The sequence below is a fragment of the Protomyctophum bolini genome (genome assembly GCF_963924005.1).
Source record: "Protomyctophum bolini genome assembly, chromosome: 14".
In the NCBI taxonomy this organism is placed as follows: Eukaryota; Metazoa; Chordata; class Actinopteri; order Myctophiformes; family Myctophidae; genus Protomyctophum; species Protomyctophum bolini.
Window position 1 is genome coordinate 41,818,223 of NC_137875.1, and position 24,878 is coordinate 41,843,100.

General features: G+C 44.2%; 2 protein-coding genes across 2 annotated transcripts in view; one reads left to right on the forward strand and one right to left on the reverse strand.

Moving 5' to 3' along the window:
* Positions 1-262: 262 nt before the first annotated feature.
* On the forward strand, positions 263-2,344 carry LOC308328070 (uncharacterized protein). The gene is made up of 4 exons (XM_080781753.1): positions 263-544; positions 781-1,176; positions 1,597-1,745; positions 1,881-2,344. The coding sequence occupies exons 1-4, from the start codon at positions 301-303 to the stop codon at positions 2,208-2,210; spliced, it is 1,119 nt and encodes a 372-aa protein (XP_080637879.1). The 5' UTR covers positions 263-300; the 3' UTR covers positions 2,211-2,344.
* Positions 2,345-4,810: 2,466 nt separating this feature from the next.
* The window catches only part of LOC308328085 (girdin-like), a 63,378-nt gene continuing 43,310 nt past the window's right edge, over positions 4,811-24,878 (reverse strand). The window contains 11 exon segments of the mRNA XM_080781777.1: positions 4,811-9,810; positions 10,745-11,043; positions 11,317-11,406; positions 13,558-13,611; positions 14,985-15,215; positions 17,112-17,189; positions 19,557-19,604; positions 21,125-21,351; positions 22,285-22,377; positions 22,671-22,816; positions 23,522-23,708. Coding sequence (XP_080637903.1) covers positions 8,905-9,810; positions 10,745-11,043; positions 11,317-11,406; positions 13,558-13,611; positions 14,985-15,215; positions 17,112-17,189; positions 19,557-19,604; positions 21,125-21,351; positions 22,285-22,377; positions 22,671-22,816; positions 23,522-23,708 — 2,359 coding nt within the window. The 3' untranslated portion in view covers positions 4,811-8,904.

A 24,878-nucleotide genomic window follows, 5' to 3' on the forward strand; every position in this document is an offset into this window, starting at 1 on the left:
GAGCTGGTGCAGCACACTTAAACCTAACCTTAACCCTCTCCCAACCCTCAACGCCCCCCTCACCAACTTTAATCCGGTCGTCTTAACGCACCCCTCACCAACCTTAACCAATGCTATGTCTAAACAAAGTATGCGTCCCAACAGAACACCACCATCCATTAACATGGAGTGGGAGAACTGAACACTTTCGGCTCACAAGTCATGTCTGCTCTAAATGGTTTGTAACGGTCTTGTCTCTGTACAGAGCCTGATGACGTCAGGCTGGTGGGAGGAAGCAGTAACTGTAGTGGTGTACTGGAGATGCAACACCAGGGAGACTGGAGAGCCGTGGATGGTCAGTCCGACTGGAACCTGAAGTCATCCTCTGTCGTGTGTAGGCAGATGGACTGTGGCTCTGACGTTTCAACACAAAGGAGTCCTGCTTCAACGGTTCAACCTGTGTGGTGGATCACAGCTGACTGTGTTGGAACCGAGGCTTCACTGAGGGAGTGTGGAATGACACTGTCTGAGAATTCCACTGTCACATTGGAGGTGATCTGTTCAGGTAACACAAACAGTGACGTCCGTCTACTTGCCTACTCACTTAACCTATACCTATCTACAGCATAGAAACAGGATGTTTCTTTTTCTGAATGAATTTAAAATAACTTTTTTGCATCGTCTAATTTCAGCAAAAGCCATACAATATGTTGGATCTCTAATCTTGGTTCCATCTCATTGGCTACTCTATACTGTAAATATCTGCTGTACTATAATTCAATCACTCGTGTCTTGTTACAGATCTTCTGTTTAAGCCAAACATCAGCGTCTTCCCCACTCTAAACGGGGTTTCTGAGGGCCAGCTGCAGGGGCATCAGGTGTCTCTAAACGGGGTTTCTGAGGGCCAGCAGCAGGGGCAGCAGGTGTTGGAAGGTTCCAACTTCAGCATCAGCTGCTCCATCCTGCCACAGTACCCAGACGGCTCCTTCCACCTCACCTTCACTGGAGCCAACAGCACACACAGCCACACCCAGCCAGCTGTCAATCACTCTGCCAACTTCCTGTTCTTCGAAGCAGGCCCCGGCCACCAAGGGAATTACAGCTGTGCTTATCACGTCGACGTTGTTATAAATCACACCAACGTGTTTTCTTACAATGTCTCCTCTGAGAGCGACATCCTCTCTCTCACCGTCACAGGTAACCTGAATGAAATTACCTTTAAACCATTCTGGGCGGGAACCCCTTTTGGGTGTTGAAAAATAGCAGACCTACAAGCTTGTAGCGCGTCACCGAGTGCCACGCTACGAGCTTGCAGGTCTGCTATTTTTGATGAATCTTGAAAATGTGGCTCAATTCTTTGAATATATATTCTTTCAGAGTGAATGTTTTTAACTCAAATCTTTGCTTCTGGTGGCAGGGGGAGGGGGGTCCTTGACATGAAAAAGGCTGAGCACCACTGACATAGAAACACAGGTTTTTCAGAAAACTGATTTAGAATCGGCCTCAGGTCTAAATGTGTTAAACTCACAATATGAATCTCCGTCAGGCATGATTCAATCAAACATGAAGGTTTATCAAATGTTCTTACATGATTTGATGATGTTTTATTTTTCACAGTCCCTCCTACAGTCCCTCCTACAGTCCCTCCTACAGTCCCTCTGACACCTGAGGACAGCAGCAGAGTTACAGTCACTGTGGTGGTGCTGCTGTTGGTGCTGCTGTTGGTGCTGCTGGTACCCATCCATGCCCTCTATTGTCTCTGGCAGGTAATACATCTTTACACAACACAAGACTGGAATGTGTATAAATCACAGTTAAACCAGAGTTAGGAGAGAGATAGGAGGGTTTTCAGCCAGATGTGATTCAGTGACTTAACGTTGGGTGTTTCTGTGTTTCTCCAGGCCAGCAGAAGACATAATGCAGGAGTGTGGGACACTGCGACGGTTCATTATAATGTCGGAAATGAGAACATTGATATCGAGTATTATAATGTTGTTGGTTCTGATTCTGAAGCTGGCATCGAGTATGAAGTGATAGATGAACAAGTAGTTGTTGAATCTGGCTCCATTGAAGAGGCAGACGACTCAGACTATGAAGAGATAGATCAACAAGTAGTTGTTGAAGCTGCTGGACCCAGTGAGGAGACAGAATACCACCAGTATGAAGAGATAGATCAACAAGGAGTTGTTGAAGCTGGACCCAGTGCTGAGACAGGAGTCCAGGCCCCATAGACACTTGAGACGCTCGGGTGGCACAGTAAAGTAGCTGTGCCCGCCATTGCGGAGTCTAGGGGGGTTCGAATCCACCTCATCTGGCTTTGTCGAGCATCTACACGAACACATTTGGCCCATGTTCGGGGTAGAGAAGCCGGGCGGGGAGGGTGATATATACTGTATATAGTCACTGCACATAATCCTAAGTAGTAGTAAGATGAAGGCTCTACATCCTCCCGGTATGATCTCCATTCTCCAGGTGAGGTGACAATGTACAGATATGTGTGTGTGGGGGGCAAAAAAAGGGCAAAAAAAGAAAAGAAAACAAGATTGACAGGAACAGACAGACAGAAGTACTGTACTTTACCTGATGTTTGTGGTTGTAAATAGAAATTTGGGATAAAAAGGGGCAAAAAAATAAATAAATAAATGATTGACAGGAACAGACAGACAGAAGAACAAGTACTGTACTTTACCTGGTGTTTGTGGTTGTAAATAGAAATAATTCCTCCCAGTCCACACAGATCATAGCTAAACGAGGACAGACAGAAAATGTGATTTTGAAACGGAAGCCTTGTTGCGTTTTTATTTAGCTTGTTATGGGGGCATGGTTAAATCAATGTATTTAGTGTCACGGTCAGTCATCCATGCTGGCGCTGTATAATACTACAAATATTAGCCGTCCCAAACGTCAGGCCCAACCGCCGCCTATCCAGTCAGGATGCTCTCTGTGGTTCCTCTATGGAACCATGCCCCGAGAATTAATATCCCAAGCAGGCAACAGGAACACGTAACTAGTCGTGTAGGATAATTAAAATAGTCAACTTGATGAAGGGCTATAGTCAGTGGTTGCTATACAATTGTTATGTATGTGTGTATTGTGTGGCGGCACAATGTAATATGAATAATCTTGCTTTGTCATTCAAGCTAATGTGTAATCCCTCCATTTTTTGCTTTGTGTTTTGTTTATATATTTTTTTTACAGAACAGTGTTTGTTATGAGCAGTAAGCCATAGTGTAAATAGGAGGTTATTGTTCCAAAAATTTTTATGTATGTGATATATTACCATGTTTTTGTTCTTTTTTTTAAGATTTAAAGACTTTTTTTAAATCACAGTTAAGCAACTTTACTTTGTATTGTATCCTTTTCTTTGTGTTACTTATCTCTATTGTTGGATGAACACCTCATTGAAGTTGGTATACTGTACATATAGTCCATTATGAAGGCATGAAACCCATTCAAAGCGCATTGGAACTGAATGCACCTTCATTACTGTAAAGTCGACGGCTGTCACTTAACTATAACTATTCATACAGTTTTAAACAGTTGAATTGATGAGATAATGTAATGTTTTTTTCTTTGTGCCTTTTGAAATAAAGACAAAAGTCCTGAAAATGAAGAATGTTTCTCCACAATGTGTTGTGTGTAGTAGAGGAAGCTCCTATCGGTTACCATGAACACAAACGCATCCAACAGCAGCAGCAGAAGACAAGCTGCTATGGTAACTAAACTGACATTTTAACATAGATTAAATACTTTATTGGCAAAAAAACGAACCCTTTTCAAGAGGGATTTGGCCATGAAAGAGCCTCGTCAAACACATTTTCATTCAAAGCAACACGGAAACAATGAATGCAGAGTGAAGACATCACAATAGCGCACACGTTACACCAGAGCAAATAACAACGAAGAATCATAAATAATCATAATACCTCTCCATCATCTTCAGGGGGGTTCCTGGCACTGAGGCCGGGGCCACTGGAAAATATATGCAAAACATGTGTTCATTCTATCTGATAATAAATGCATTTTGTTCTCAGTCCCCCTGGCCAAATGAGATAGCTATGACCTTTTTCATGAAAAAAAATGAGTAGTGATATGGCTGACTGAGTAAAATAAAACAATCTACCTGAAAAAAGATAGCTATAACTGAAGAGCAATTTCCGCAATTACCATTTCCGCAATTTCCTCAATTTCCATTTCCACCATTACCATTTCCGCAATTTCCATTTCCGAATTTCCGCAATTTCCATTTCCACCATTTCCGCAATTACAATTTCCGCAATTTCCATTTCCGCAATTTCAATTTCCATTTCCAACTATTAATGGCAGCTGGGTTTCATCATTCAAATAAAATAGAATTCTGTCCGTTTAGCTATAAAATTATGTCAGGGAATAGGGATACACAGTATATGTCTTTCATTTGCATTGCATCCCCCCCCCCCAAGCTTTTATTTTCGTTCGAGTAATAGTACAACTCTAATAGTATTACTTATAATAATGTAATTAAAGATAACTTCATTCAGATTTATTTATTTTTATTTCATTTTCCAGATTTATTTTTCTTCTTTTTTTTTTAGATTTTCATTGGTGGGCCAGTCATAATGGTCCCGCGGGCCTGATTACTCTGTCCCAGCAACACACTCTGGCTGAATCTAGCACCAGTAACCATAGGACGTCAGCGACATACTGTATGCTGCCCCACGTCTGCCATTTGTAGGATTTGTGGCTCCAATCAGGATGGACCATCTTCCTAAATATAACAAACTCTGGCTACAGCCACTGACATGTAGAAGTTTATTATATTGTTTAGATTAACTGCAGACAGACATGGAAATGAAAACAAGAGTCTCGAGAAGAGTTTTAATCAGTCACATCAAATGGATTTATGCAAAAGTGGGAAAGGAAGCAAACACCGGGTAATCATGTTCATCACACAAAAAATAATGTGGGCAAATTCTGCACATCCGGGAGTATTCCAGGCCACCTATATTCCAATATGTCTAGTGCCATGTCTAACAGTACAGTCAATATATCATTATGTAACAGTAGGCGTTTCACTGTAGGACGTAGTGCTGATCTAAAACAAGGAATGTCATGTTCTAGTGTGCCTAGGGCTATATATGGATCTGAGATCTACTACTGTGTAAACATGTTTGGATGTAGCCATGGCACACAACTGCAATATGTGTGACCTGGAACCACACCATTATCCATGTCACTTCAACCGCCACGTACTGTATGAATGGCAGTCAATGGACACCAATCACGCAGTAGGAATGGCTTCCCATCAGAGTTATTTTGGAATCCTAAAGACCCCGCCCCCCACGTTGTCCTCCATAAATTGGGCAAGGGAAGCAGGGTGATTGGCTAATTGATTGCTCCATGCAGATTGTGATTGGTCAGTCAAGTTTACCTTTTTTTCTCTGTAGTTCTTTGTGTTGACATGCTTTGAAATGTTCATGTTTGTGTGAGCATGGCTTGAAGCAGTAAGGCCAGCATTTGGGTTGGTTCCACAGTACAGATGTCACTGTTGGATCTGCATGCTGCTCATTTTACATAGGTAGTCTTTTGTCAACATAGTCAAAATGGCAGAGAACAAAAAAAGTCCAAACGGTTGTGGAGTCCTCAGAATCTGGTCTACAAGCTCTGTGTGAATGTTGGCACTGTTAGCAGTGTCTGTGGAGACTAGTGCACATGTAGGAGTTCATCACACCCAAGGACATGGCAGTGCAATTTGCCACAGGAGTCCCTTATAGAAAAGAAAGTGTCTTTTTAAAGAGAGATTTTAGTTTGTTTCCTTGATTCAAGGAAGAAAAGAAAACATAAACAAAGGAACAAGGAGAAGGAAGTCACTTTCCTCTACCAGAGTGTCCTGTTTTTTGTTTCGTTTTTTTTTTAAGTGAAGAAAGCAGAAGGAAGAAAGAGCTTTACAATCGTTTCTCACTTGGAAGTGTCAGTAGAACAACTCTACTAGGCGTCAGACACACTGTTCCAAGGACACTTTTCTGAGTCCCACGTGGAAGGAAGAGTAGAAAGTCCAAAGGCAGAGACAGGAGAAAGATAGAAAAGGAGGAGAACAAGGTTAAAGTTCAGAGCATAATAGCAGTATAGACAGAAAGGCAAATGTACAGACAGACACCAGAAAGTAGCCCGATTCTACATGCACTATGCGAGGGGGACAAGGGGGAAGGATTTCAGCGTTACACTGAAGCCATGCAGTAGGACAGCAACAGGAAGCACTCGTGCCACAAACTTGAAACATTGACACGACACACTGATTTGGTTTCTTTCAAGTAGATTTTTTTTTTTTTTTTTAAAGAAAAGAAGAAAGAAAGAAATCTGCTGTCACCATTACACAAACTGGATAACTGGAGGGAAGGGTGTGATGTTCTCTTTGAATCACTACAGGACTTCTCACAACGGGGCATCGTGTACAGAGAACGGGTCCAACAGTTACTCATCCATCCGACAGCGCATAATGCCATGCAGATCAGAATCCTGCCATGCCCTTTGAGTGTGATACAGTAGGACGTTTTGGCACCTGCCAGGGCAGTGGGTCTCAGGACAGGGGGGGTGGGGGTATAGTGATGGACAGGGCAGCAACGGGAGCTCAAGACAATGTGAGGGAGAAGCAGGTGCAGCGGACCGAGATGGACGACATCTGTTGCACCATATTTCAGACTCCCAGGAGTACGTGTCCCCCCTTGGCCACCTTTTCCCCTTCTCTGTGCCAGACTCTTGTGGAGGTGCGTTCACTCACCACGCGCTCACAGAACGGTAGCGCACAGTCGACAGGGTGGACTAGGAGTTTTTCTGTGCCTCCCCACTCCTGCTTTTTGACTTCCTGCCTTCCACATCTGCAGGACAAAGGCAATTAAGTTACATCATGAAATATTTAAAAGGCAGTACTGTATGTCCAACGTTGAGGGTTCCAAGTACTGCCTTATACTGTATAGAGAACATCAAGATAAATACAGTGGAGCCATTTCAATTCAGTGTATAGAAAAACAATAGCGGAAATAAATAAGGGTCTACTCTACACTATACATAACATGACACTGCTATCAATATCAAAGCAGTGCCGTCTCTTAGTATAAGTTAAAAATGCTGCAAACAATCTGTACAAGATCTTGTCTAAAATACATTAAGTCATCAAAGATGATCCAATCTAAATATGCTGTGCACGTATATTGTATGGTTTCCAATGGACCCTTTTCACAGTTGCCAATTTTGGTAAATGTAGCTGAAGACAATAATGTCAATAGGTGTGTTTTACCGTATTCAAGTGTTTAAACTGTGTGACAGCATGACGTTAAAGATGGAGTGCCGTGATAAAAAAATAAATATATACCTTCTCTGTTTTGTATGCGTCTATGGAGTTAACATTACTCTAATAGACCCCCAGGTGTGGTTAAAAGGCCCAAACGAAATACCACCACTTTAGTGACATCATCCCTCCCCTAAGCCCTCTCCCATTATTATACAACAGTGTGTGGACGAGGCATGAGTTCTGGTGGGTGGTGCTAAGGTGTAAACCACGTATACTTAATGAACTGGTGGGTGTGGCCACATTAAAACATCATTTTGACACTTTCTCGAAGAAAAAAAAGGGGGGCACTCCATCTTTAAATATACACAAGCTGGCACACAGTAAGCCCTAAATGAAACGTACCCACAATGCATGTCTTTACCTTCAGCTATAATCAAAGGATTCTATATTCAAATGAGTTAAAGTTGGCTTCGTTCACAAAATGGTCTGATCATCGTATAGTTAGATAGATAGTGTTTCTTCATCACCACAGTGCACCTACAACTCACCCAGGACATTCATATTCCCCACCTATTCCCATAGGGTGTCTGCATCACCCTCCTCAACTACAGCTGTCCCCTCCCATCGTTTTGCGAAGGAAACCTTTTTGCGTTAACTATCTAACCAATCGAAACCCATCAGCACGGTCTGACTCATTAATGGTAGATTAATTAAAGGAGATTAGAGGAAAAAAAAGGTGTCAAATAAAACTAAGAAATATCATCAAAATGAAAACAAAATGAAAACCACATTTTGATGTCGGCAATCAAAATGAGCAATTTGGATCGGATCAATACATAATTAAAGCCATGCAGTTTAGTGGTACAGTAGAATTAGGTTGAACACAATGTGCTTTGAAAACAAAAGACAGGATTTCCCCCCACATCAATACACCAAAAAATAAAAGAAGAAGCAGGAGTTGAATCTATTATCTGACACATTGGTAACGAGCTAAAGGATTAAGATCCTCCTTGACATAGTGCATGGAATTAGCTCTTTGGGTTAAACCTGAAGAAACCAAGGGGCATGTTAGCCACAAGTCCTTCCTTAGCTTGCATAGGAGAAAATAGTAAAAATCTAAATGTCAAGGATGCCCTTTAAGATGTAGTATTTCGTCCCTCTAGACTTGAGACAACAAATAGATTTTGTTGGGGGGGTTATCAGTAGTCTGATAAAACTTACATTTTTATCAGACTACTGTTTAAGACTGCAATGACTCAGCAAGTGACAAGTTTTAGAGACGCTTTCATAAAAATGGTCTTATTTAAGGGTTTTTTTCTAAATGGATATAACCAGAGCTTTAACTGAACCAAAATAAAGCAGATAATAGTCTTGGTACAATGTTAGCCAGCCAAAAGAGGAGATTTGATGAGGTGAAGTAATGATATGGACTCATACAAGGAAAGACCCACCACACAGAACAGAACCAGAGAAAACAGTAGCATGTGGGGGAGATTCACCAAACAAGAAACAGAATGAACACGACAGACAGATGGTGCTCGGATAAAAATAAATCAAATAAAAAAAATCATGCAGAGGAAGAGTCCAGTCCTTCATTCATCCCTTCATTCTCCCCTCTTTGTTTCAGTTCAGCGAGCCTGAACCCCCACCCATGTTATTCAAATACACCCATATTCATACCATAAGGACTGGTTATCCTCTGGGCTGAGAGGAGGCGATTGGTCAGCATCAATCCCACAATCTGGATTCATGCCCTCATTGTACGTGCTCTGATTGGCTGAGTCGGGTGTTATTTGACCATTTGATTGGCTGTAAACCAGCTGGGATTGGGCGGGAGAATGGCTGACATTAGGCTGATGGTGCACTTTATTTTGAACCGGGGGGCCACTGATGTTACTAACTAGAGTGGGGTTAAGGGACAGGAAGGGGAGGTTTTGGCCTGCTGACTCACTAAAGATGGAGTCCATGAACACCGACTCCACGGTGAAGGAAGGGCCAAGGAAGGATTCTAGGGTGGAGAGGTCTGGGTCCTCCAAGCTACGACAGGGCAGGCTGACTGACTTGGGGAAGGGGAGCATGTCGCTAGCGGGTCCATTCAAGGACTGAGCATGAGGGAGGGGGGTGCTGTTGTGGCGGTACTCACTGGCCCCGGGGGGAGTCGTGTCAATAGACACAGGCTGCCGGTTGTCCTTGGACAGCAGGTCGTGGATGCTGGTGCGCCGGGTGGTGCCCTCCGCCGTGGAGATGACGCTGCTGGCCCGGGGCAGCGTGGCGGACGCCGTGACGTCCAGGCGCTCGGAGACGGACATGGCTTTGCCCTGAGACGACAGGCCGGGACGCACCTGGACAGAGCCCCTCACGCGAGTGCTCTCCGTCTTCCGCAGGCCGGGGCGGCCCGGCTGGCCGCCGGACCTCGGGGGGCGGTCCGAGCTGACCGGCGCCGCTCTCCCGCTGGCCGAGCGCAGGATGCCCCGCCCCTTTGTGGCAACGCGATCCTTCTGCACGTGCTCAGTGGAAGTGGAGAGGTGCGGAGAGTCAACGGTAAGGCTCTCCTGGCTGCCAGACTGCAGGGTAACAGTACAACGTGTACATGAGAATATGATCATGTCTTTTTCAAGACTTACTCAAAAGTTGACAAAAGTTGAGTGAAAAAAGTAGGCCGGTTGAATTTCAAGCCAGAAGCTCACATCCAACCACTGATAAAATACATTACTTGCCCAAACATTAAAGACATGGGTTACATCCAAAATGACTACTACTACATGCTATATTCTAATCAGTATGCTATTTCTCAACATACTTTTGAGTGCATACAACAACAGTATTGTTGGACATACTAATGAGATCACACAGAATGTTTTGAAAGCACCCCATCTTGTGACAAAGGAAGGTACTGCGTGTTCCCTTTCATCACTGTGTATAGCTTTTCAACTAATAACTACATTGTATTATGTGTTTAATAGAAGCACTAGGACGCTGCGATGGAGGTTTGTCCTTCATGTAAATTCTGGTGTGTTTATGTTGTCGCATCATTGCATTACACTAAAAACATGTAAGGAATGGAAACAACATATAAAACACCAGGGCACGGAGCCTAGAGGCAGAGGCTACATTCATACACGTAGCAGCGTAGAATACACCGTTGCATAATGTAACCACATAATGTCCCGCATTTAGCATGCATTTCGTGTACTACGAGTGAGTGTGTGTGAGTGTGCATTATGTTATGCTTTAGCTATTGAAAAATAGCAGATCTACAAGCTCATAGCGCGCCACCGAGTGGCGCGCTACGAGCTTGTAGGTCTGCTATTTTTGAAAAATCGAAGAACGACTGACATATAGAAACATAGCTTTTTCACAAAACTGTCAGGATGTAGAATTTTGTTTTAGAATCTGATCTCAGGCCTACAAATGGGCTAATTTGACACACTAATAGCATTATGTTGGTATGGTAATGAAATTAGACTATGATTGAACGGGAAACAACGGGTCCTTCACCTCAGCAGGGTCAATGCCCTCGTCCAGGAACTGCTGTAGCGAGAGCACCTCGTTGGCCCGCGGGGACCCCGTCTTCCGTAGCGGTCCTCCGGGGCCCCCCGGGGGGGTGCTCGCCAGGCCGGACGGGTCCATGGACCGGCGCAGCTGCTGGGGGCTCTGGTGGGAGGAGGAGCGTGACGCTGGGAGGGGCTGCTGGACAGGACTGCTGCCATTGCTGGACCACACCTCCTGGTCCAGACTCAGACTGAACTCCCCGCTGCTCTCACTGTGGGGCCTGCTCAGGCTGCCGTTGACCGCGCCTGGAAGGGGGAATGTGGGAATCAAGTGGGAATTACTCTTTACAGTTCCAACGACCATAAACATGAATCCAATGACCCTTTTCCCATAGGATATACGATACCAGCCTCGCATAAAAAAAATATTATAGCCCGACAACAAAGAGAGAGCATTTAAATCAACAGGAGAAAGGGAGTGAGGGAGGATGGAAGGACAGGAGGTATAGTTAGATAGGAAAGAAGAGGAGGAGAAGTTAAGAGGTGAGAACTGGATTAGGGCTTGAGAAGAGTCTATACCTTTGCCCTCCAGGGGAGAGGCGAGGTGGGAATTGTTGTTACTATTACTACTGGTGGTCTTGTTGCTATGGAGACTGGAGGGTCTGGAGGCTGGGTGGGGGAAGAGAGGGAAAACACACAATATATAGTTAGAGGACAGACACAGACACACACACACACACACACACACACACACACACACACACACACACAGACACAGAGAACACTTCCTGCTGGGGCAGCAGATGGTACATGTCAGGCAGGAGAGTCAGCACGGTGCCAGGACACAGCCGCAACATGTCCACTCCACACCACAAGTCAACAATAGAAATCTCCCTTCAAAGGGACCTTTTGTCAATTTTACACATCACAATCTGTTAGCTTGCCATGGAGTATTTCAGTATTACGCAGCATGTGGAGAAAACTAAAAAACAAAACAATTTAAACAGTTCTGTGCCCGTAGCGTGAGTCAGATTACAGACAGTGATGAGACTTTCCGACCGTTTAGGCACCAAAAAGTTTAAGAAACTTTAAGACATAAGACGAGCAAACGGATTGTAATGACTAAAATCTGTTAAAAGTCCTTTAAAAAGGAGGGCCCAGTCCCACAGTGGTATTATATCCATGTGTAACTCTGATACAAATGGAACCATATTAAGGATTTTACTGTGTATGTGGTACAAGCACACAGGCTATAACAATGAAGCTGATAGGAGGAAAGGAGAGGAAGCAAACGAAGAAGAGAGGAGAGGCTGAAATCAGGGTAGAGGACGAGGGAGGGGATTTCTACCAGGAAGCTTAACTTAGGTCGCCTTCACACCTAATACGTCGGTGAGCGCGCTGAGCACAGACAGCAGCAAAAATGTTTATCGAGATGAAGAAAATCCCTATACTCCCCACACAGTGACAGCACACCATGTTCACGCACAGACAGGCACAATATTCTGTAGGCTACACTGCAGTGTTTTTATATTTATTCCTTAAGCAATTGATTAATGTACTCGTACTCGAACTGACCAACCTATGAGCCCCTCCCCCTCAGAACGCAGCAGAGAACACCGACGTCACCAAATGTGGAGCGACGCCCTTCTGCACCGCTATTGGTTTAGCCAAATACAAGGTTCATTCCCAGTCCTATGCCACATTTCCTACTCGGCTCGCCCGGGCTCTTTTTTCCTTTGAAAATAAAACACCTGCAGGTCCCGAGGCTATAATGAGCTCGACCGTTGACCACATAATGTCTAACCAGTTCATCTTCCTTTGTGACCAAAAAAAAAATGTCATGAAATAATATCCACAAGGCCTTTCTGAGATATTGCGTTCACAAAGTCGGGAAGGACACATGGATGGACGGGACGGACATCGCCAAACACATAATGCCGTCTACCGGCAGAGCCATGAAAACGCTGAGGGAATTGTTAGTAGCCATTAAAGGAAGTGCCGGTCATAGCACTAAGCAGAGTGGCATCTACATTGTAATGTATACTCGGGCATCAACATCATCAAGTGGGTGTGTGAGTGGACAGTAGACTGTGCCTAATGGACACTCAGACCTGTCTACGTGAACCGGGCTGCTGCTAAAAGATATTTTACATTTCTATATTGATATAAACGTCTTAAAACGTGTACAATGTCTTTAGTGTTAATAATAGGCGGACATTCACTGGAAACAGCAGCTCTACAAGCTCACGGCTCAAGCTTGTTGAGCCGCCTTGTGCGTCTTGATGAAATTGAAAATGACGTTCACTTTTAGTTTTACTGCTCTAAACATGACGACCTAAAAGGGATATTTTGGTTAATAAGATGTCTTATATCTGTGAGGAGCTCCTAGATTGAAATGACCGCATGTAAAAAATGGAGATATGTTTTGCCAAAGGGACTTTTGTTGTGGCAGATTTGAGTACTCTGTATATACATCTGAGTTGTAATGTAATGAATTATGTAATGTAAACATGCTGTAAATGCAATTGTGAAATGGTGTCTTATATTGGGGCACATTGTGTGCAGGACACGTAAATAAATAAACAAACAAATCAATCAAATATATTGGCTTTTTTTTGGCAAAGACCCCGGTCAACAAAGTATACTATAGGTCCTATACTAACTACAGGCCCTGGCCTATAGTATAGTGGACTTCCCTACAGTATGGAAGATGTTAATCTAAGTGTGGGGTATTGGTAGGTCTGCTTTTAAAGCCATTTAATCCTTCCTCGTCCCGCTGTGTGTAACCTTCCTTGACTTTGGGCATTGATGGCTCCTTACCTTGACGTCTGGGATCGTCCGAGGACCCTGCTACATCCTCACAGGAAGCGTTGTCTGTAGACACACAAGATAAGACAGAGAATGTTGTGTTGTTATGAGGGGCTAGGAAACTGGGGGCACTCGGGTGCCACAGGAGTACGGCTCTTTGCCCACCACTTGTAGAGACTAAGGGTTTGAATGGTCCACTGTGCAGCCGGCTTGGCCGGACATACCAACAAACAGGGAGGCCGGGCAAAAAGGGCGCTCTTTGTCACTGCACTAGTAGTGACTCCTACAGATTGGTTCGAGGGCATCTGTAAGGGTGTTGAACTATGAGGAATAGGGGGTTCCCTCCACACGCCATGTCCTCCTGGCAGGTGAAAAGAAGCAGCAGGCCAGTGTATCGGAGGAGGCATACCGTATGTGGTTTCAATAACATCCCCAGGTCAGTAAGTACGTGGTTTCAATAACATCCCCAGGTCAGTGAGTATGTGGTTTCAATAACATCCCCAGGTCAGTAAGTATGTGGTTTCAATATCATCCCCAGGTCAGTGAGTATGTGGTTTCAATATCATCCCCAGGTCAGTGAGTATGTGGTTTCAATATCATCCCCAGGTCAGTAAGTATGTGGTTTCAATAACATCCCCAGGTCAGTGAGTATGTGGTTTCAATAACATCCCCAGGTCAGTAAGTATGTGGTTTCAATAACATCCCCAGGTCAGTGAGTATGTGGTTTCAATAACATCCCCAGGTCAGTGAGTATGTGGTTTCAATAACATCCCCAGGTCAGTAAGTATGTGGTTTCAATAACATCCCCAGGTCAGTGAGTATGTGGTTTCAATAACATCCCCAGGTCAGTGAGTATGTGGTTTCAATAACATCCCCAGGTCAGTAAGTATGTGGTTTCAATAACATCCCCAGGTCAGTGAGTACGTGGTTTCAATAACATCCCCAGGTCAGTGAGTATGTGGTTTCAATAACATCCCCAGGTCAGTGAGTATGTGGTTTCAATAACATCCCCAGGTCAGTAAGTATGTGGTTTCAATAACATCCCCAGGTCAGTGAGTATGTGGGGAAAATCAGGGAATTGGCATAATGACTGAGTTGGGACAAAAAGGTGGGAAACTGACACACAGTCTCCCTCTTTTTTTGTAAATGAATTAACCCATTTTGACCCGAGATGAGATTCTAAAAATGTCTTCTACATCCAGACAGTTTTCTGAAAAAGCTATGTTTCTATGTCGATTTTTCAAAAATAGCAGACCTACAAGCTTGTAGATCTGCTATTTTTTCAATAGCTAAAGCATAGCATAATGCCAACACCAAAAAGGGGTTCCCGCCCCCGCAAAATGGAATAAAACATTAATATGCATTATGAATTGCACTTTATGATACATTAATGTACAACTGAAATTCACTGTACTAGTAAATGTGTCTCGACCCCTAACCTTTAACTCTGTGGCGGTGTTTAGATCTGCTGTGGCTGGCAGTAGGCAGGGTGAGGGTGGCAAAGTCGATGGCGTTGGTCGACAAGGCCAGTTCCTTCATCCGCTGTCCACTGCGCCCACTCGCTCCGGCCTCGCCCGTCCCCTCGCCTCCTTCAAGGTTCTCAGTGCTGCCTGCCCACTGGCCCCCGGGGGCCCCCGCCACGGCCAGGTTCTGTAGTAGGTCATTCATGGCTAGGACGGACGGACAAGAGTGAGGAAAATAAATTAACCCGTTCACTCAATCATGCGTGTCCCCTATAGCAGGTGCGGTATAGGGGACAGCTAATAGAAATGCGCCCGCTCCATCTTTTTTCAACACTGGGTTCATTAAGCTGAATCGGATGGAGTGGTGCAGTATGGCATGCCGAGCGTCTGCAAGCAGTGAGTGGCATACGTGGAAGATGAGATACACGTCCATGTCAAGCACAAGGTCTGAAATGCAGCCCAGAGAGATAGCCGATATCGGGGAGGGTAGAGAGAGGCAACAGTACAATAGAGGTAGAGAGAGACAGTATAGAGAGAGAGAGAGAGAGAGAGGGAGAGGTGGAAAGAGAAATTGTGATGGAGGCCGGCGAGAGAGACAGTGAGTTAGGGAGAAAGAAAGAGAAAGAAGCAGTAGAGAGCAAGACAGCAATACAGAGAGACAGTGATGGAGTTAAAGAGAGACGGTGGTAGAGGAAACAAAAGCTACAGGCGGTTCCATGTCAAGTCCTTCACATGACGAGTGTGAGCGGCGGTGAGAGAGAAGTCGTTGGTGTGGTGGTGAATGCTTAGTCATGCCTGCAGAACTGCAAGCATGTCTCTCTTATATACACACACACTCTATAGTCGTTTACATTGCACACAAACATACAACCAAACAAGCACACAACACAGCTTCTTCAAAAAGCTGCACAACGACCCACGTTACTGCACCAGACACCAGGACTAGATGAAACCCGGGCAGACTTAATGTCAATTCAGGCAAACTACACAAAGAAAAACTTGGTCCATGACACAACTAAAGAAAGAGAGAACTATAGAGAAACTCCAACCACAACACAAATGTATACAAAAACAAAGTTAATCAAATGAAATGATTTACTACAGTAGCACGACAGAACATTAGTAGCAGGAAACAGAATGTCTACGAAGTTACAATTAGGTTTTGGGAGTTAAAGGTCATGTATTGAAGCCACAAATAGATGGTGTTCTATAGCAGAGAGTGGTATAGTGGTGGCAGGCACACAGACCAGAGCAGGTGACGGGGAGGAGAACACAAGGAGAGGTCATTGATGTCGACCGATGTTAAGGCATGGTCTCTCTAGGTTTGCTTTAACCCATTCTGACCCGAGATCAGATTCATACGAGGTTTCCACTGGGCACACACTGGACTGATTAACCCATTCTGACCCGAGATCAGATTCTAAAAATGTCAGTCGTTCTTCGATTTTTCAAAAATAGCGCGCTACGAGCTTGTAGATCTGCTATTTTTCAATAGCTAAAGCATAACATGATGCTAACACCAAAATGGGTTCCCGTTCAGAATGGGTTAATACCTTTATTTATTGTAAAGAAATAAATCGAATCTCTCACCCAAGAGACATCGATCAAAAGGCTTCAATTTGTAGAAGTGTTTCTTTCTATAAACCGAAATCTTGCTATGATTATGCATATGGCCTACTGTACGCAACATCACTTACTGGATAGATAATGCATTCATTACCAGTGACTAGTGACACATACAGTGACTGTGACAACAGTTTGATTCTGTCTGGAGATGTGCTTTGCATGTTGTTCCCCGTCTCTACCCCTATGCATGCCTCTACACTAACAACAAAGCAGAGATTTCATGTTGAATAAATGAACTGCTCTCAATATCAGCTGGACACAAATCTCAGGTCAGGTGGCAATGGCGTCAAGACTGTGGGAAGGTAGAGTGACATATAGCTGTCGATGCAAACCACAATGGTCTTATCGATGGTTCTTGCCACACAGCTATAGGTTTTAATCTAACGCACATCAATGACCATTCCTTATTTTTGTGGTGATGAAAGAAAGGGGAGAGTGTGTTAGGGAGTCTAGCGCGGCGGCTCTCAGAGGTCTTACACATGGATCGTCGGTAGATGGCCTTGACCTTGTCTTTGTCCTTGGATTTGTTCCTCATGAAAGGCAACCTTTTCAGAGCTGTCAGTGCGCAGCCAGGATATAGACAGACAGACAGACAAAGACAGACAGACATTGGAGAGAATGACAAAACAGCCCAGAAAGAGGTGGAGGAAAAGAAAAGACAGGAGGGCAGAACAGACATGATGTGGTTAATGTTGAAGACAGCCACAGGGAGGGAAACAGAGAGAGTTGAACCTCTGGACACTCAGCTGAACAACACAATCAATCGGTACACACAAATACATACAATGACTTAAAGGACAGGTCTTAATGAATCTCACGGAAGATCTTCAAGTTTGCCCAAAAACCATTTGCACCCATGTTTTGGTGGTTGTTGAGACATCAGAAGCAGACGTTGTTCATCTAGGTTAGCAATGCCACAGCAAATCAATGGCAGTGCCAACCAGTTCATGATAGACATCACAGAAAAAAAGCCATTATTTCCGACAAACTGTGTCTCTCACATTTACTTGTAGCGGCATTCCTAAAAAAAAAAATCCAATTGTAAATATTGCACCAACCACAGTAATAGTGCAAGTGCTTTTTGGATGGAATTAAATGAGGATTTATTAAACAAAAAGTAGACATTAACCAAATAAATGTAAATGTATATGCCAGTATGAATTCACTCACACATACACACTCCAGAAAACCAGATACTTTATCTACACACAGTTAATGGTCCACGCACACACACACCTACAGTGTACCAATAAACACATACGGAAAACATATGAAACGGTGCAACCAGGAGGGTGAAGTGAGATCAAATAAGTCCTGGTAAATAACAGCACCAGAGGCGTTACTTGTCAGCTTGTTAAAACCTGACAAACACCAGCAGTATGGAACTGTTGATTTGATTATACAGACTCGTCTTGCACATTTCTTTCTAAATGCATTTCTAAATGATCTGTTTTGAAGATCTGTTTTGAGTGCCAAGTCTGTACCATAAGCATGGGATTCATTTCCCTGTCCCCAAAGTAGTAACACTATTAAATTGTTTTCATACATTTTTGCCAAAAGAACTATTATCTATATATCTGTAATCTAGTTTAGTATTTACATAACTGTGCAGTTCTTTAGCTTTACTGAAAATTGTCAGACTTTTGTTTTTTAGGGTACTCGAGTGGGTACTGGGTAGGCGAAACTGATAGATTAGTATCATCAACAACACATCTGCAGACAGTCTAACCTTCAGTTTTTTCTTCCTGGAAATAAAAACATCTGGGTTTCCAAGAGTATTGATTGGACATGGTGAGGTATAATGCATTGCACCTTTTAACCCATTTTGGACTGAGGTCGATTAAAAAAAAGGCTTCAAAATAAAATAAAATAAATCAGAAAAACCCATGTTTCTATGTCAGTGGTGTTCAACCTTTTTCATGTCAAGGACCCCCAGAATTATCTCTATTGGGCCACGGACCCCCATCTCAAAATATGGTGTTGCAGGGACCCCCCCAGAAGCAGATATTTTAGTTCAAAATGTTCGCTCTGAAATATATATTCAATGAATTGCGCCACATTTTAACGATTTTTCAAAAATAGCAGACCTACAAGCTCGTAGCGCGGCACTCGGTGGCGCGCTATGAGCTTGTAGATCTGCTATTCGTCAATAGCTAAAGTATTAGCTTTGTTAAAACACCAAAAGGGGTTCCCGTCCAGAATGGGTTAATTATACAATGCAGGAGGGTGGTGGTTCTTTGCCGTTTACAGCAGAGCTGTGCACATCAGCAGGTTGACATATTTGGGCACACAAATGACTGAGATCTCCGTGTCAGTTTGGACAGGAAAGCACAAACAGAGGCGGTGAGCAGCCCAACTCACCAGAGAAAATAAATCACGAATTCCTACAGGATGTTTTCCAGTAACTGAACCAATTGAGATATGCTATAAATTAAACCAAGGCAGGTGAGATGACACTTTTGCATAATATAATATGCATAGGAATGCTGTGCAAGTGGTGTCCCAACACTGCAGGAGTGACTTGTAAGTAGCTGTACCCTTTTGATAGCTGCACCAGTGAAAGTGGTGCTCGCTCCTCCTCGAATTGAACCTCTCCACTTTCTCTGCTGGGATGAATTCAGCGCAACATTTCAGATTAGATTAGGAGTTAGAAGTCCTCTCCATGCGACTTATGTCATAAACTATATGAAAACACTGTCCATGGTCATGTCCATGGCCAACAGTCAAACCGGTCTCTGCTGCACAGCTCTGCTGCCGGCTTCAGACACAGCGACATTGTCCAAATGGAACAAAATGGACCCGGAAATGTTTCGCAGCGTAAGCCGATGGACACAGATGATCGACTCACGGAAAACATGGCCCCAATGACGGGACAGTGTTTGTCCGACAACATCCCACCCACCCTACCGATCTACGGCATACCATTGTTGGAGCCCTGCCCTTGGTCATGGGGCTGCTGCCCTCTCCTCCCTTCCGCAGAGAGAAAGAAGTAAAACGAATGGTTAACCATTCATTTCTACTTTATAGCATACTGCACTTTACTGCACACACACACACACACACACACACACAGGGCTGTATTTTGCGTGTCTGTTTAGCATCAAATGCTGGATGAGTGAGAACTTTCTCAAGCTAAATGAGGATAAGACAGAAGTTCTAGTGAGCAGAAAGAATCAATAATAAGCAGACTTGGCAACCTGACTGTAGTAAAAGTACAGTAAAGAACCTGGGGGTCATTATTGATTCTGAATTTAATTTTAATTCACACATTAATCATGTTACCAAGATTGCCTTTTTTCACCTTAGAAATATTGCACGAATCAGAGCCTATTTGTCTTTGGACGATGCAAAAACGCTAATCCACGCCTTTGTTTTTTCAGGACTGCCTAAGAAAACAACTGACAGATTACAACTTGTCCAAAATGCAGCAGCCAGAGTTTTAACTAGAACTAAGATGAGAGAACATATTACTCCAGTTTTGGCTTCACTGCACTGGCTTCCGGTTGTTTTTAGGATTGATTTTTAAATTATTTTACTTGTGTATAAAGCTCTCGATGGTCTCGCACCTTCATGACTGCCTGCCTAAATATGTCCCAAACCACCCCCTAAGGTCTTCCACTGCTGGCCTGCTCGCTTTGCCTAAAAAAATGGCAACTAAAAAACACGGGGAAGCAGCTTTTTGCTTCTATGGGCCGACGGCATGGAACAAGCTCCCACTGTACCTTCGTCAGGCAGCCTCTGTAGACATTTTTAAAGCACAGCTCAAGACCCACTTCCAGGCCAAAAGAGCATTGATCACGCCTCCAGGTCTTCAGTTTACTCAAGTTAGGGAATAAGACCTGGTACTTAAGACACGCAAAATAAAGCCCACAGTTTATTATGTATGTCAAAAGCATGTTTATTTCCACACACGCCAATTGCTGCGCATGGTATTTCTTTGTGCATACAGTGTACACACATGTTTGTACATATGCATGCAGACCGTGAATCTGCGTGCGTGCTAGGGCTGCAACTAACGATTGTTTTCATAATCGGTTCATCAGCCGATTATTTAAACGATGAATCGGATGATGACACTAGCTATTACCTTAAAAATATATTTTAGGTTATTTTAGACATGTTCTAACTAACACAAAAGATAATTCATTCAAAAATACATTTGATTAGCTGCTGATTAGGCTGCTGTTCAAATAAAAGACAAACTAAATGAAATTGAATTAAAGCAACTCATGGTGTCTTTAGGCTTATTCCGACTGCATACATTTGATTAAAGAACAGCTACACATGTGTCAGTCTAAAAGGAACAGTAATAAATATGTTTTGTTCTTGATACTATAATCATCGTGTCATTTGGCTTTGCAGTCGCTATCAGATTGTAAGGGAAGAGCGATGGCTCACTATGATAAACTGCAAAATAAACTTAGTTTGCCGAGTGCCAGTGCGCGTGTGTGTGTGTGTGTGTGTGTGTGTGTGTGTGTGTGTGCACTCACTGCTGCTCCTCCTGTGTGTGAGCGCGTCGTCCAGGGAGTTGGACCCGGAGCCGATGGAGGAGCTGTCCTGGCTGTCCTGAGGAGGCAGAGGAGCCGTGAGGCCCAGGAAGCCCTCGGTGGACTCGGAGCGACACGGCGGCGTCAGGGTCAGGGAACGCTGCCGCTCGCCGCCGCGGCTCTTTGGCTTGATCAGCTTCTTCATCTTCAGCGTGATCCAGTTCCCACGCCTGGTGTGTGTCCCCAAAAAGAAAACACACAGTGAGCGAAATGCGTCGTCGTTTACGTCCCCGATTCCATACGCCGCCTTGTCTTTGTTTTGAACTGTCCTTTTGTTGTTCTAATACTTGCACTTGTCTTTTCTGTACTAGTTAAAAGTAACCCATTCTGGCCCGGGAACCCCTTTTGGTGTTAGCATTGTGTTCTGCTTCAGCTATTGAAAAATAGCAGATCTACAAGCTCATAGCGCGCCACCGAGTGGCGCGCTACGAGCTTGTAGGTCTGCTATTTAAAAAAAATCAAAGACATTTTTTTAGAATCTGATCTCAGGTCAGAATGGGTTAATAATGAAACTGTCAGGATGTAATAGACATTTTTAGAATCTGATCTCAGGTCAGAATGGGTTAATAATGAAACTGTCAGGATGTAATAGACATTTTTAGAATCTGATCTCAGGTCAGAATGGGTTAATAATGAAACTGTCAGGATGTAATAGACATTTTTAGAATCTGATCTCAGGTCAGAATGGGTTAATAATGAAACTGTCAGGATGTAATAGACATTTTTAGAATCTGATCTCAGGTCAGAATGGGTTAAGCGTTCTAGTGCTCAGGGGGAAAAAAATCACCCCTGTGTGAACCGAGTGGTGCAACTCCCCCCCCCCCCCACCCACCCCACCTCTCTCTCTCATTAGCAGGCAACAGTGCAGCACTACCCCTCTCTCTGTTTCTGGCACAACAGCGCCCCTACTGGTACTCATAGTCATATACTGGTGCTCATTAACCAACACATGGGTGGGCGAACAGCACGGACATTGCTGTTCCTTGGAGTGGTTGCACCACTCAAAACAAAAGAAAAAAAAAACATGCTAATGCTTTGTAAGCTTTTCAAACAGACATATATAGCATCTACAATATCAGTGTTCAGGAGATGAACCAGTTTACCTGCGTGGAGGAGACGGGTCGTAGAACTTGTACTGGTCCATGATCTTCTCCTCCAACTTCTCCTTCTGTCTTCTCAGCTCATTCAGTTTGTCTCTGAGCGGGACGGAGGACAGAAGACACAGTCAGACAGAGGCGGAGGAATCACCTTAACCTCAAGCACATTTATTTCACTTTTTATTTATTTAACTACATTGCAAAGATAATCGCCTTCCTTGATGTATTAATGAGCATCAATAACGACCATCACCTGGGGCACTGTCACAGACACATATACAGCTCCCCTCTCCAGGCCGCTCTACTGTCTCATTTCTCTCATGTGAATATGATGACAGCTGACATTTCTTATCACACACTAGACCCCCCTTCTGTGTGTGTGTAGTAGTTACATGTACTGCCTCTGTTCCACGTGGAACAGGTCTTTGCTCTCCATGGTCTGCTCCAGCAGGGTGCGGTTCTGCAGCATCAGAGTCTGGATCTGGTCCAACAAGTGACGGTTCTCCTCCTCCAGGTTCCCCTTCAGCTGGCTGAGCAGCTGCACACGCACACACACACACACACACACACACACACACACACACACACACACACACACACACACACACACCTATGCTTAGCCACTCAACTCAAAATGTAAATGCACTACTGCTGGTGAAGTTCTACATTTCAATACTGTGACCAGATTTGACTGAGAGCCTGCCATCGCGCAAATTACAGCTTTTCACCAGAGGAGATTTATTTATTTTTTTTCCCAAAATGAGTTAATAGCACAGGCAGACTCTTCACATACTATAGAGCATGTCTGGATAAGTGTCGGAGCTGAAATCGACATGTCAATATGAAACAAATGCCCAAACATGTAGCTATAGGTGTAATGTTAGAGACCACAGAAGTGAACCTTTCAAGCCCGTTTGCTCAACTCGCTGTTTTCTACAAGACATTACTCTATAAGGCCATATCTCCAAAACTGGTGGGTCAAACTGTACATCAAACCAATATGTCAATTTGAAGCTATGATTCCCTGCTTTCGAAAAAACGGAAATTAAAAAAAATCCAGTGTCTCAGTCAAATGTAGTCACATTATTCAGACAATAAAACATTACAAGAGAAAACGTGTTACCTGCCCCCCCCCCCCCCTTACACTGATGTTGGAAAAAAGTGTTTACATGCCAATGTCAATATCCAGAGAGTACAGTACCTTACCGGGAGTAAGATCATATAGTATCAGCGTGCTCCATACCTCACACTGGTTGGTGAGCTTGGTGGAGGTGATGTCCAACTGCTGGAACTGTTCCTTCAACTTGGAGAACTCCGCCTCCAGCCGCGTCTGCTCCAGTGTGGCACTGTTCAGCTGACTCTTCACGCTCTTATGGTCCACCTGAAGAACGTCGTTGTCCCTCACCAGCTGACGATATGTGGAGTTCAGCCTAGAGCATGAGAGAGAGACAGAGAGAGAGAGAGAGAGAGAGAGAGACAGAGACAGAGAGAGAGAGACAAAGACAGACGAGCATGAGAGAGAGACATGGATGGACGGTTTTATTGTTTGTTACATTTTTTTTTATCCCACGATTTTGTAAGCCATATTTCACCCCCGTGTCAATTATCATCATACATCACTGAGGATACGTCCCAGGTGCATCCATGCAATGTATTTTTTAGTTATAGTTCTTCTATTCATAGTGACTCATAGGAATAGACTATGTGACAGGTATAGTCTGGTGACCACCGGAGAGACGGCACCAGGGTGAACAGTGTGGGTTAGCGCCCCAGCCTGTGTCCTCCGTGAGGAGGAAGCCAAACAACCCTCGGTGAGGCCTGAATGAACTGAATGAACTGTCTGGTGCTGCATGGGACTCTCGTGCAACGCACAGGTCCTTGCTCTACTCCTGGTGAGAGCAGGAGTGGACCTGGTGAGACGTAGGAGGGGCCCGGACAGGAGACAACCCATGTGCCAGAAGTGTACCTCCCAGCCCTGGCAGAGTAGTTCTGGAGTAGTTCCAACGGATTGATACTGAGGATACGTCCCAGGTGCATCCATGTGATGTTTTTTTTTAAGTTATCTAATGTGATCCTGGGCTCTACACACCCTCCGCCAACCTGGGGAGAGCAACAGACTTGAACTCATGCTTCCTTCCTTCACACCTGACAGGGGGGAGTTTCCCTGGCGTGGAAGATACACGTCATTCCAACCAGTTCCTTTCCCCTCCATCAGGCGCACCGGCTGGCCAGGGGGAGGCAGTTTAGAGACCAGGATTACTGCATGTTTTTTGTGAGGGTACCTACCCTAGGGGACACGGGGTAGAACATGAAAACTCCACACAGAAAGGCCCTTTCGCCAACCCCGCCTCGGGTATGGGCACTGAGGAGCACGCAGGGGAGAGAACACGCGGCCAGCGCCCACAGCGTCCCCAGCGGGAATCAAACCCAGGACCTTCTATAGCTGTGAGGCGACAGCACTACCGACTGTGCCACCGTGCCCCCTATTGTTGGTTACTTTAATGCAGTTTGTGCATGTTTACAGAAAATTAAAGAACTGCACATTTTCTTCCTGAATTATGATCACACATTTTAGTTTTGCTTGTGTGATCATAATTCAG

Bases quoted from the DNA above. Each gene is read 5' to 3' on its own strand.
- LOC308328070 (XM_080781753.1), top strand. From the start codon at position 301: ATGCAACACCAGGGAGACTGGAGAGCCGTGGATGGTCAGTCCGACTGG. The intron at 1,177-1,596 runs GTAACCTGAATG...TATTTTTCACAG, and splicing joins CCTCTCTCTCACCGTCACAG to TCCCTCCTACAGTCCCTCCT. The intron at 1,746-1,880 runs GTAATACATCTT...GTGTTTCTCCAG, and splicing joins CCCTCTATTGTCTCTGGCAG to GCCAGCAGAAGACATAATGC.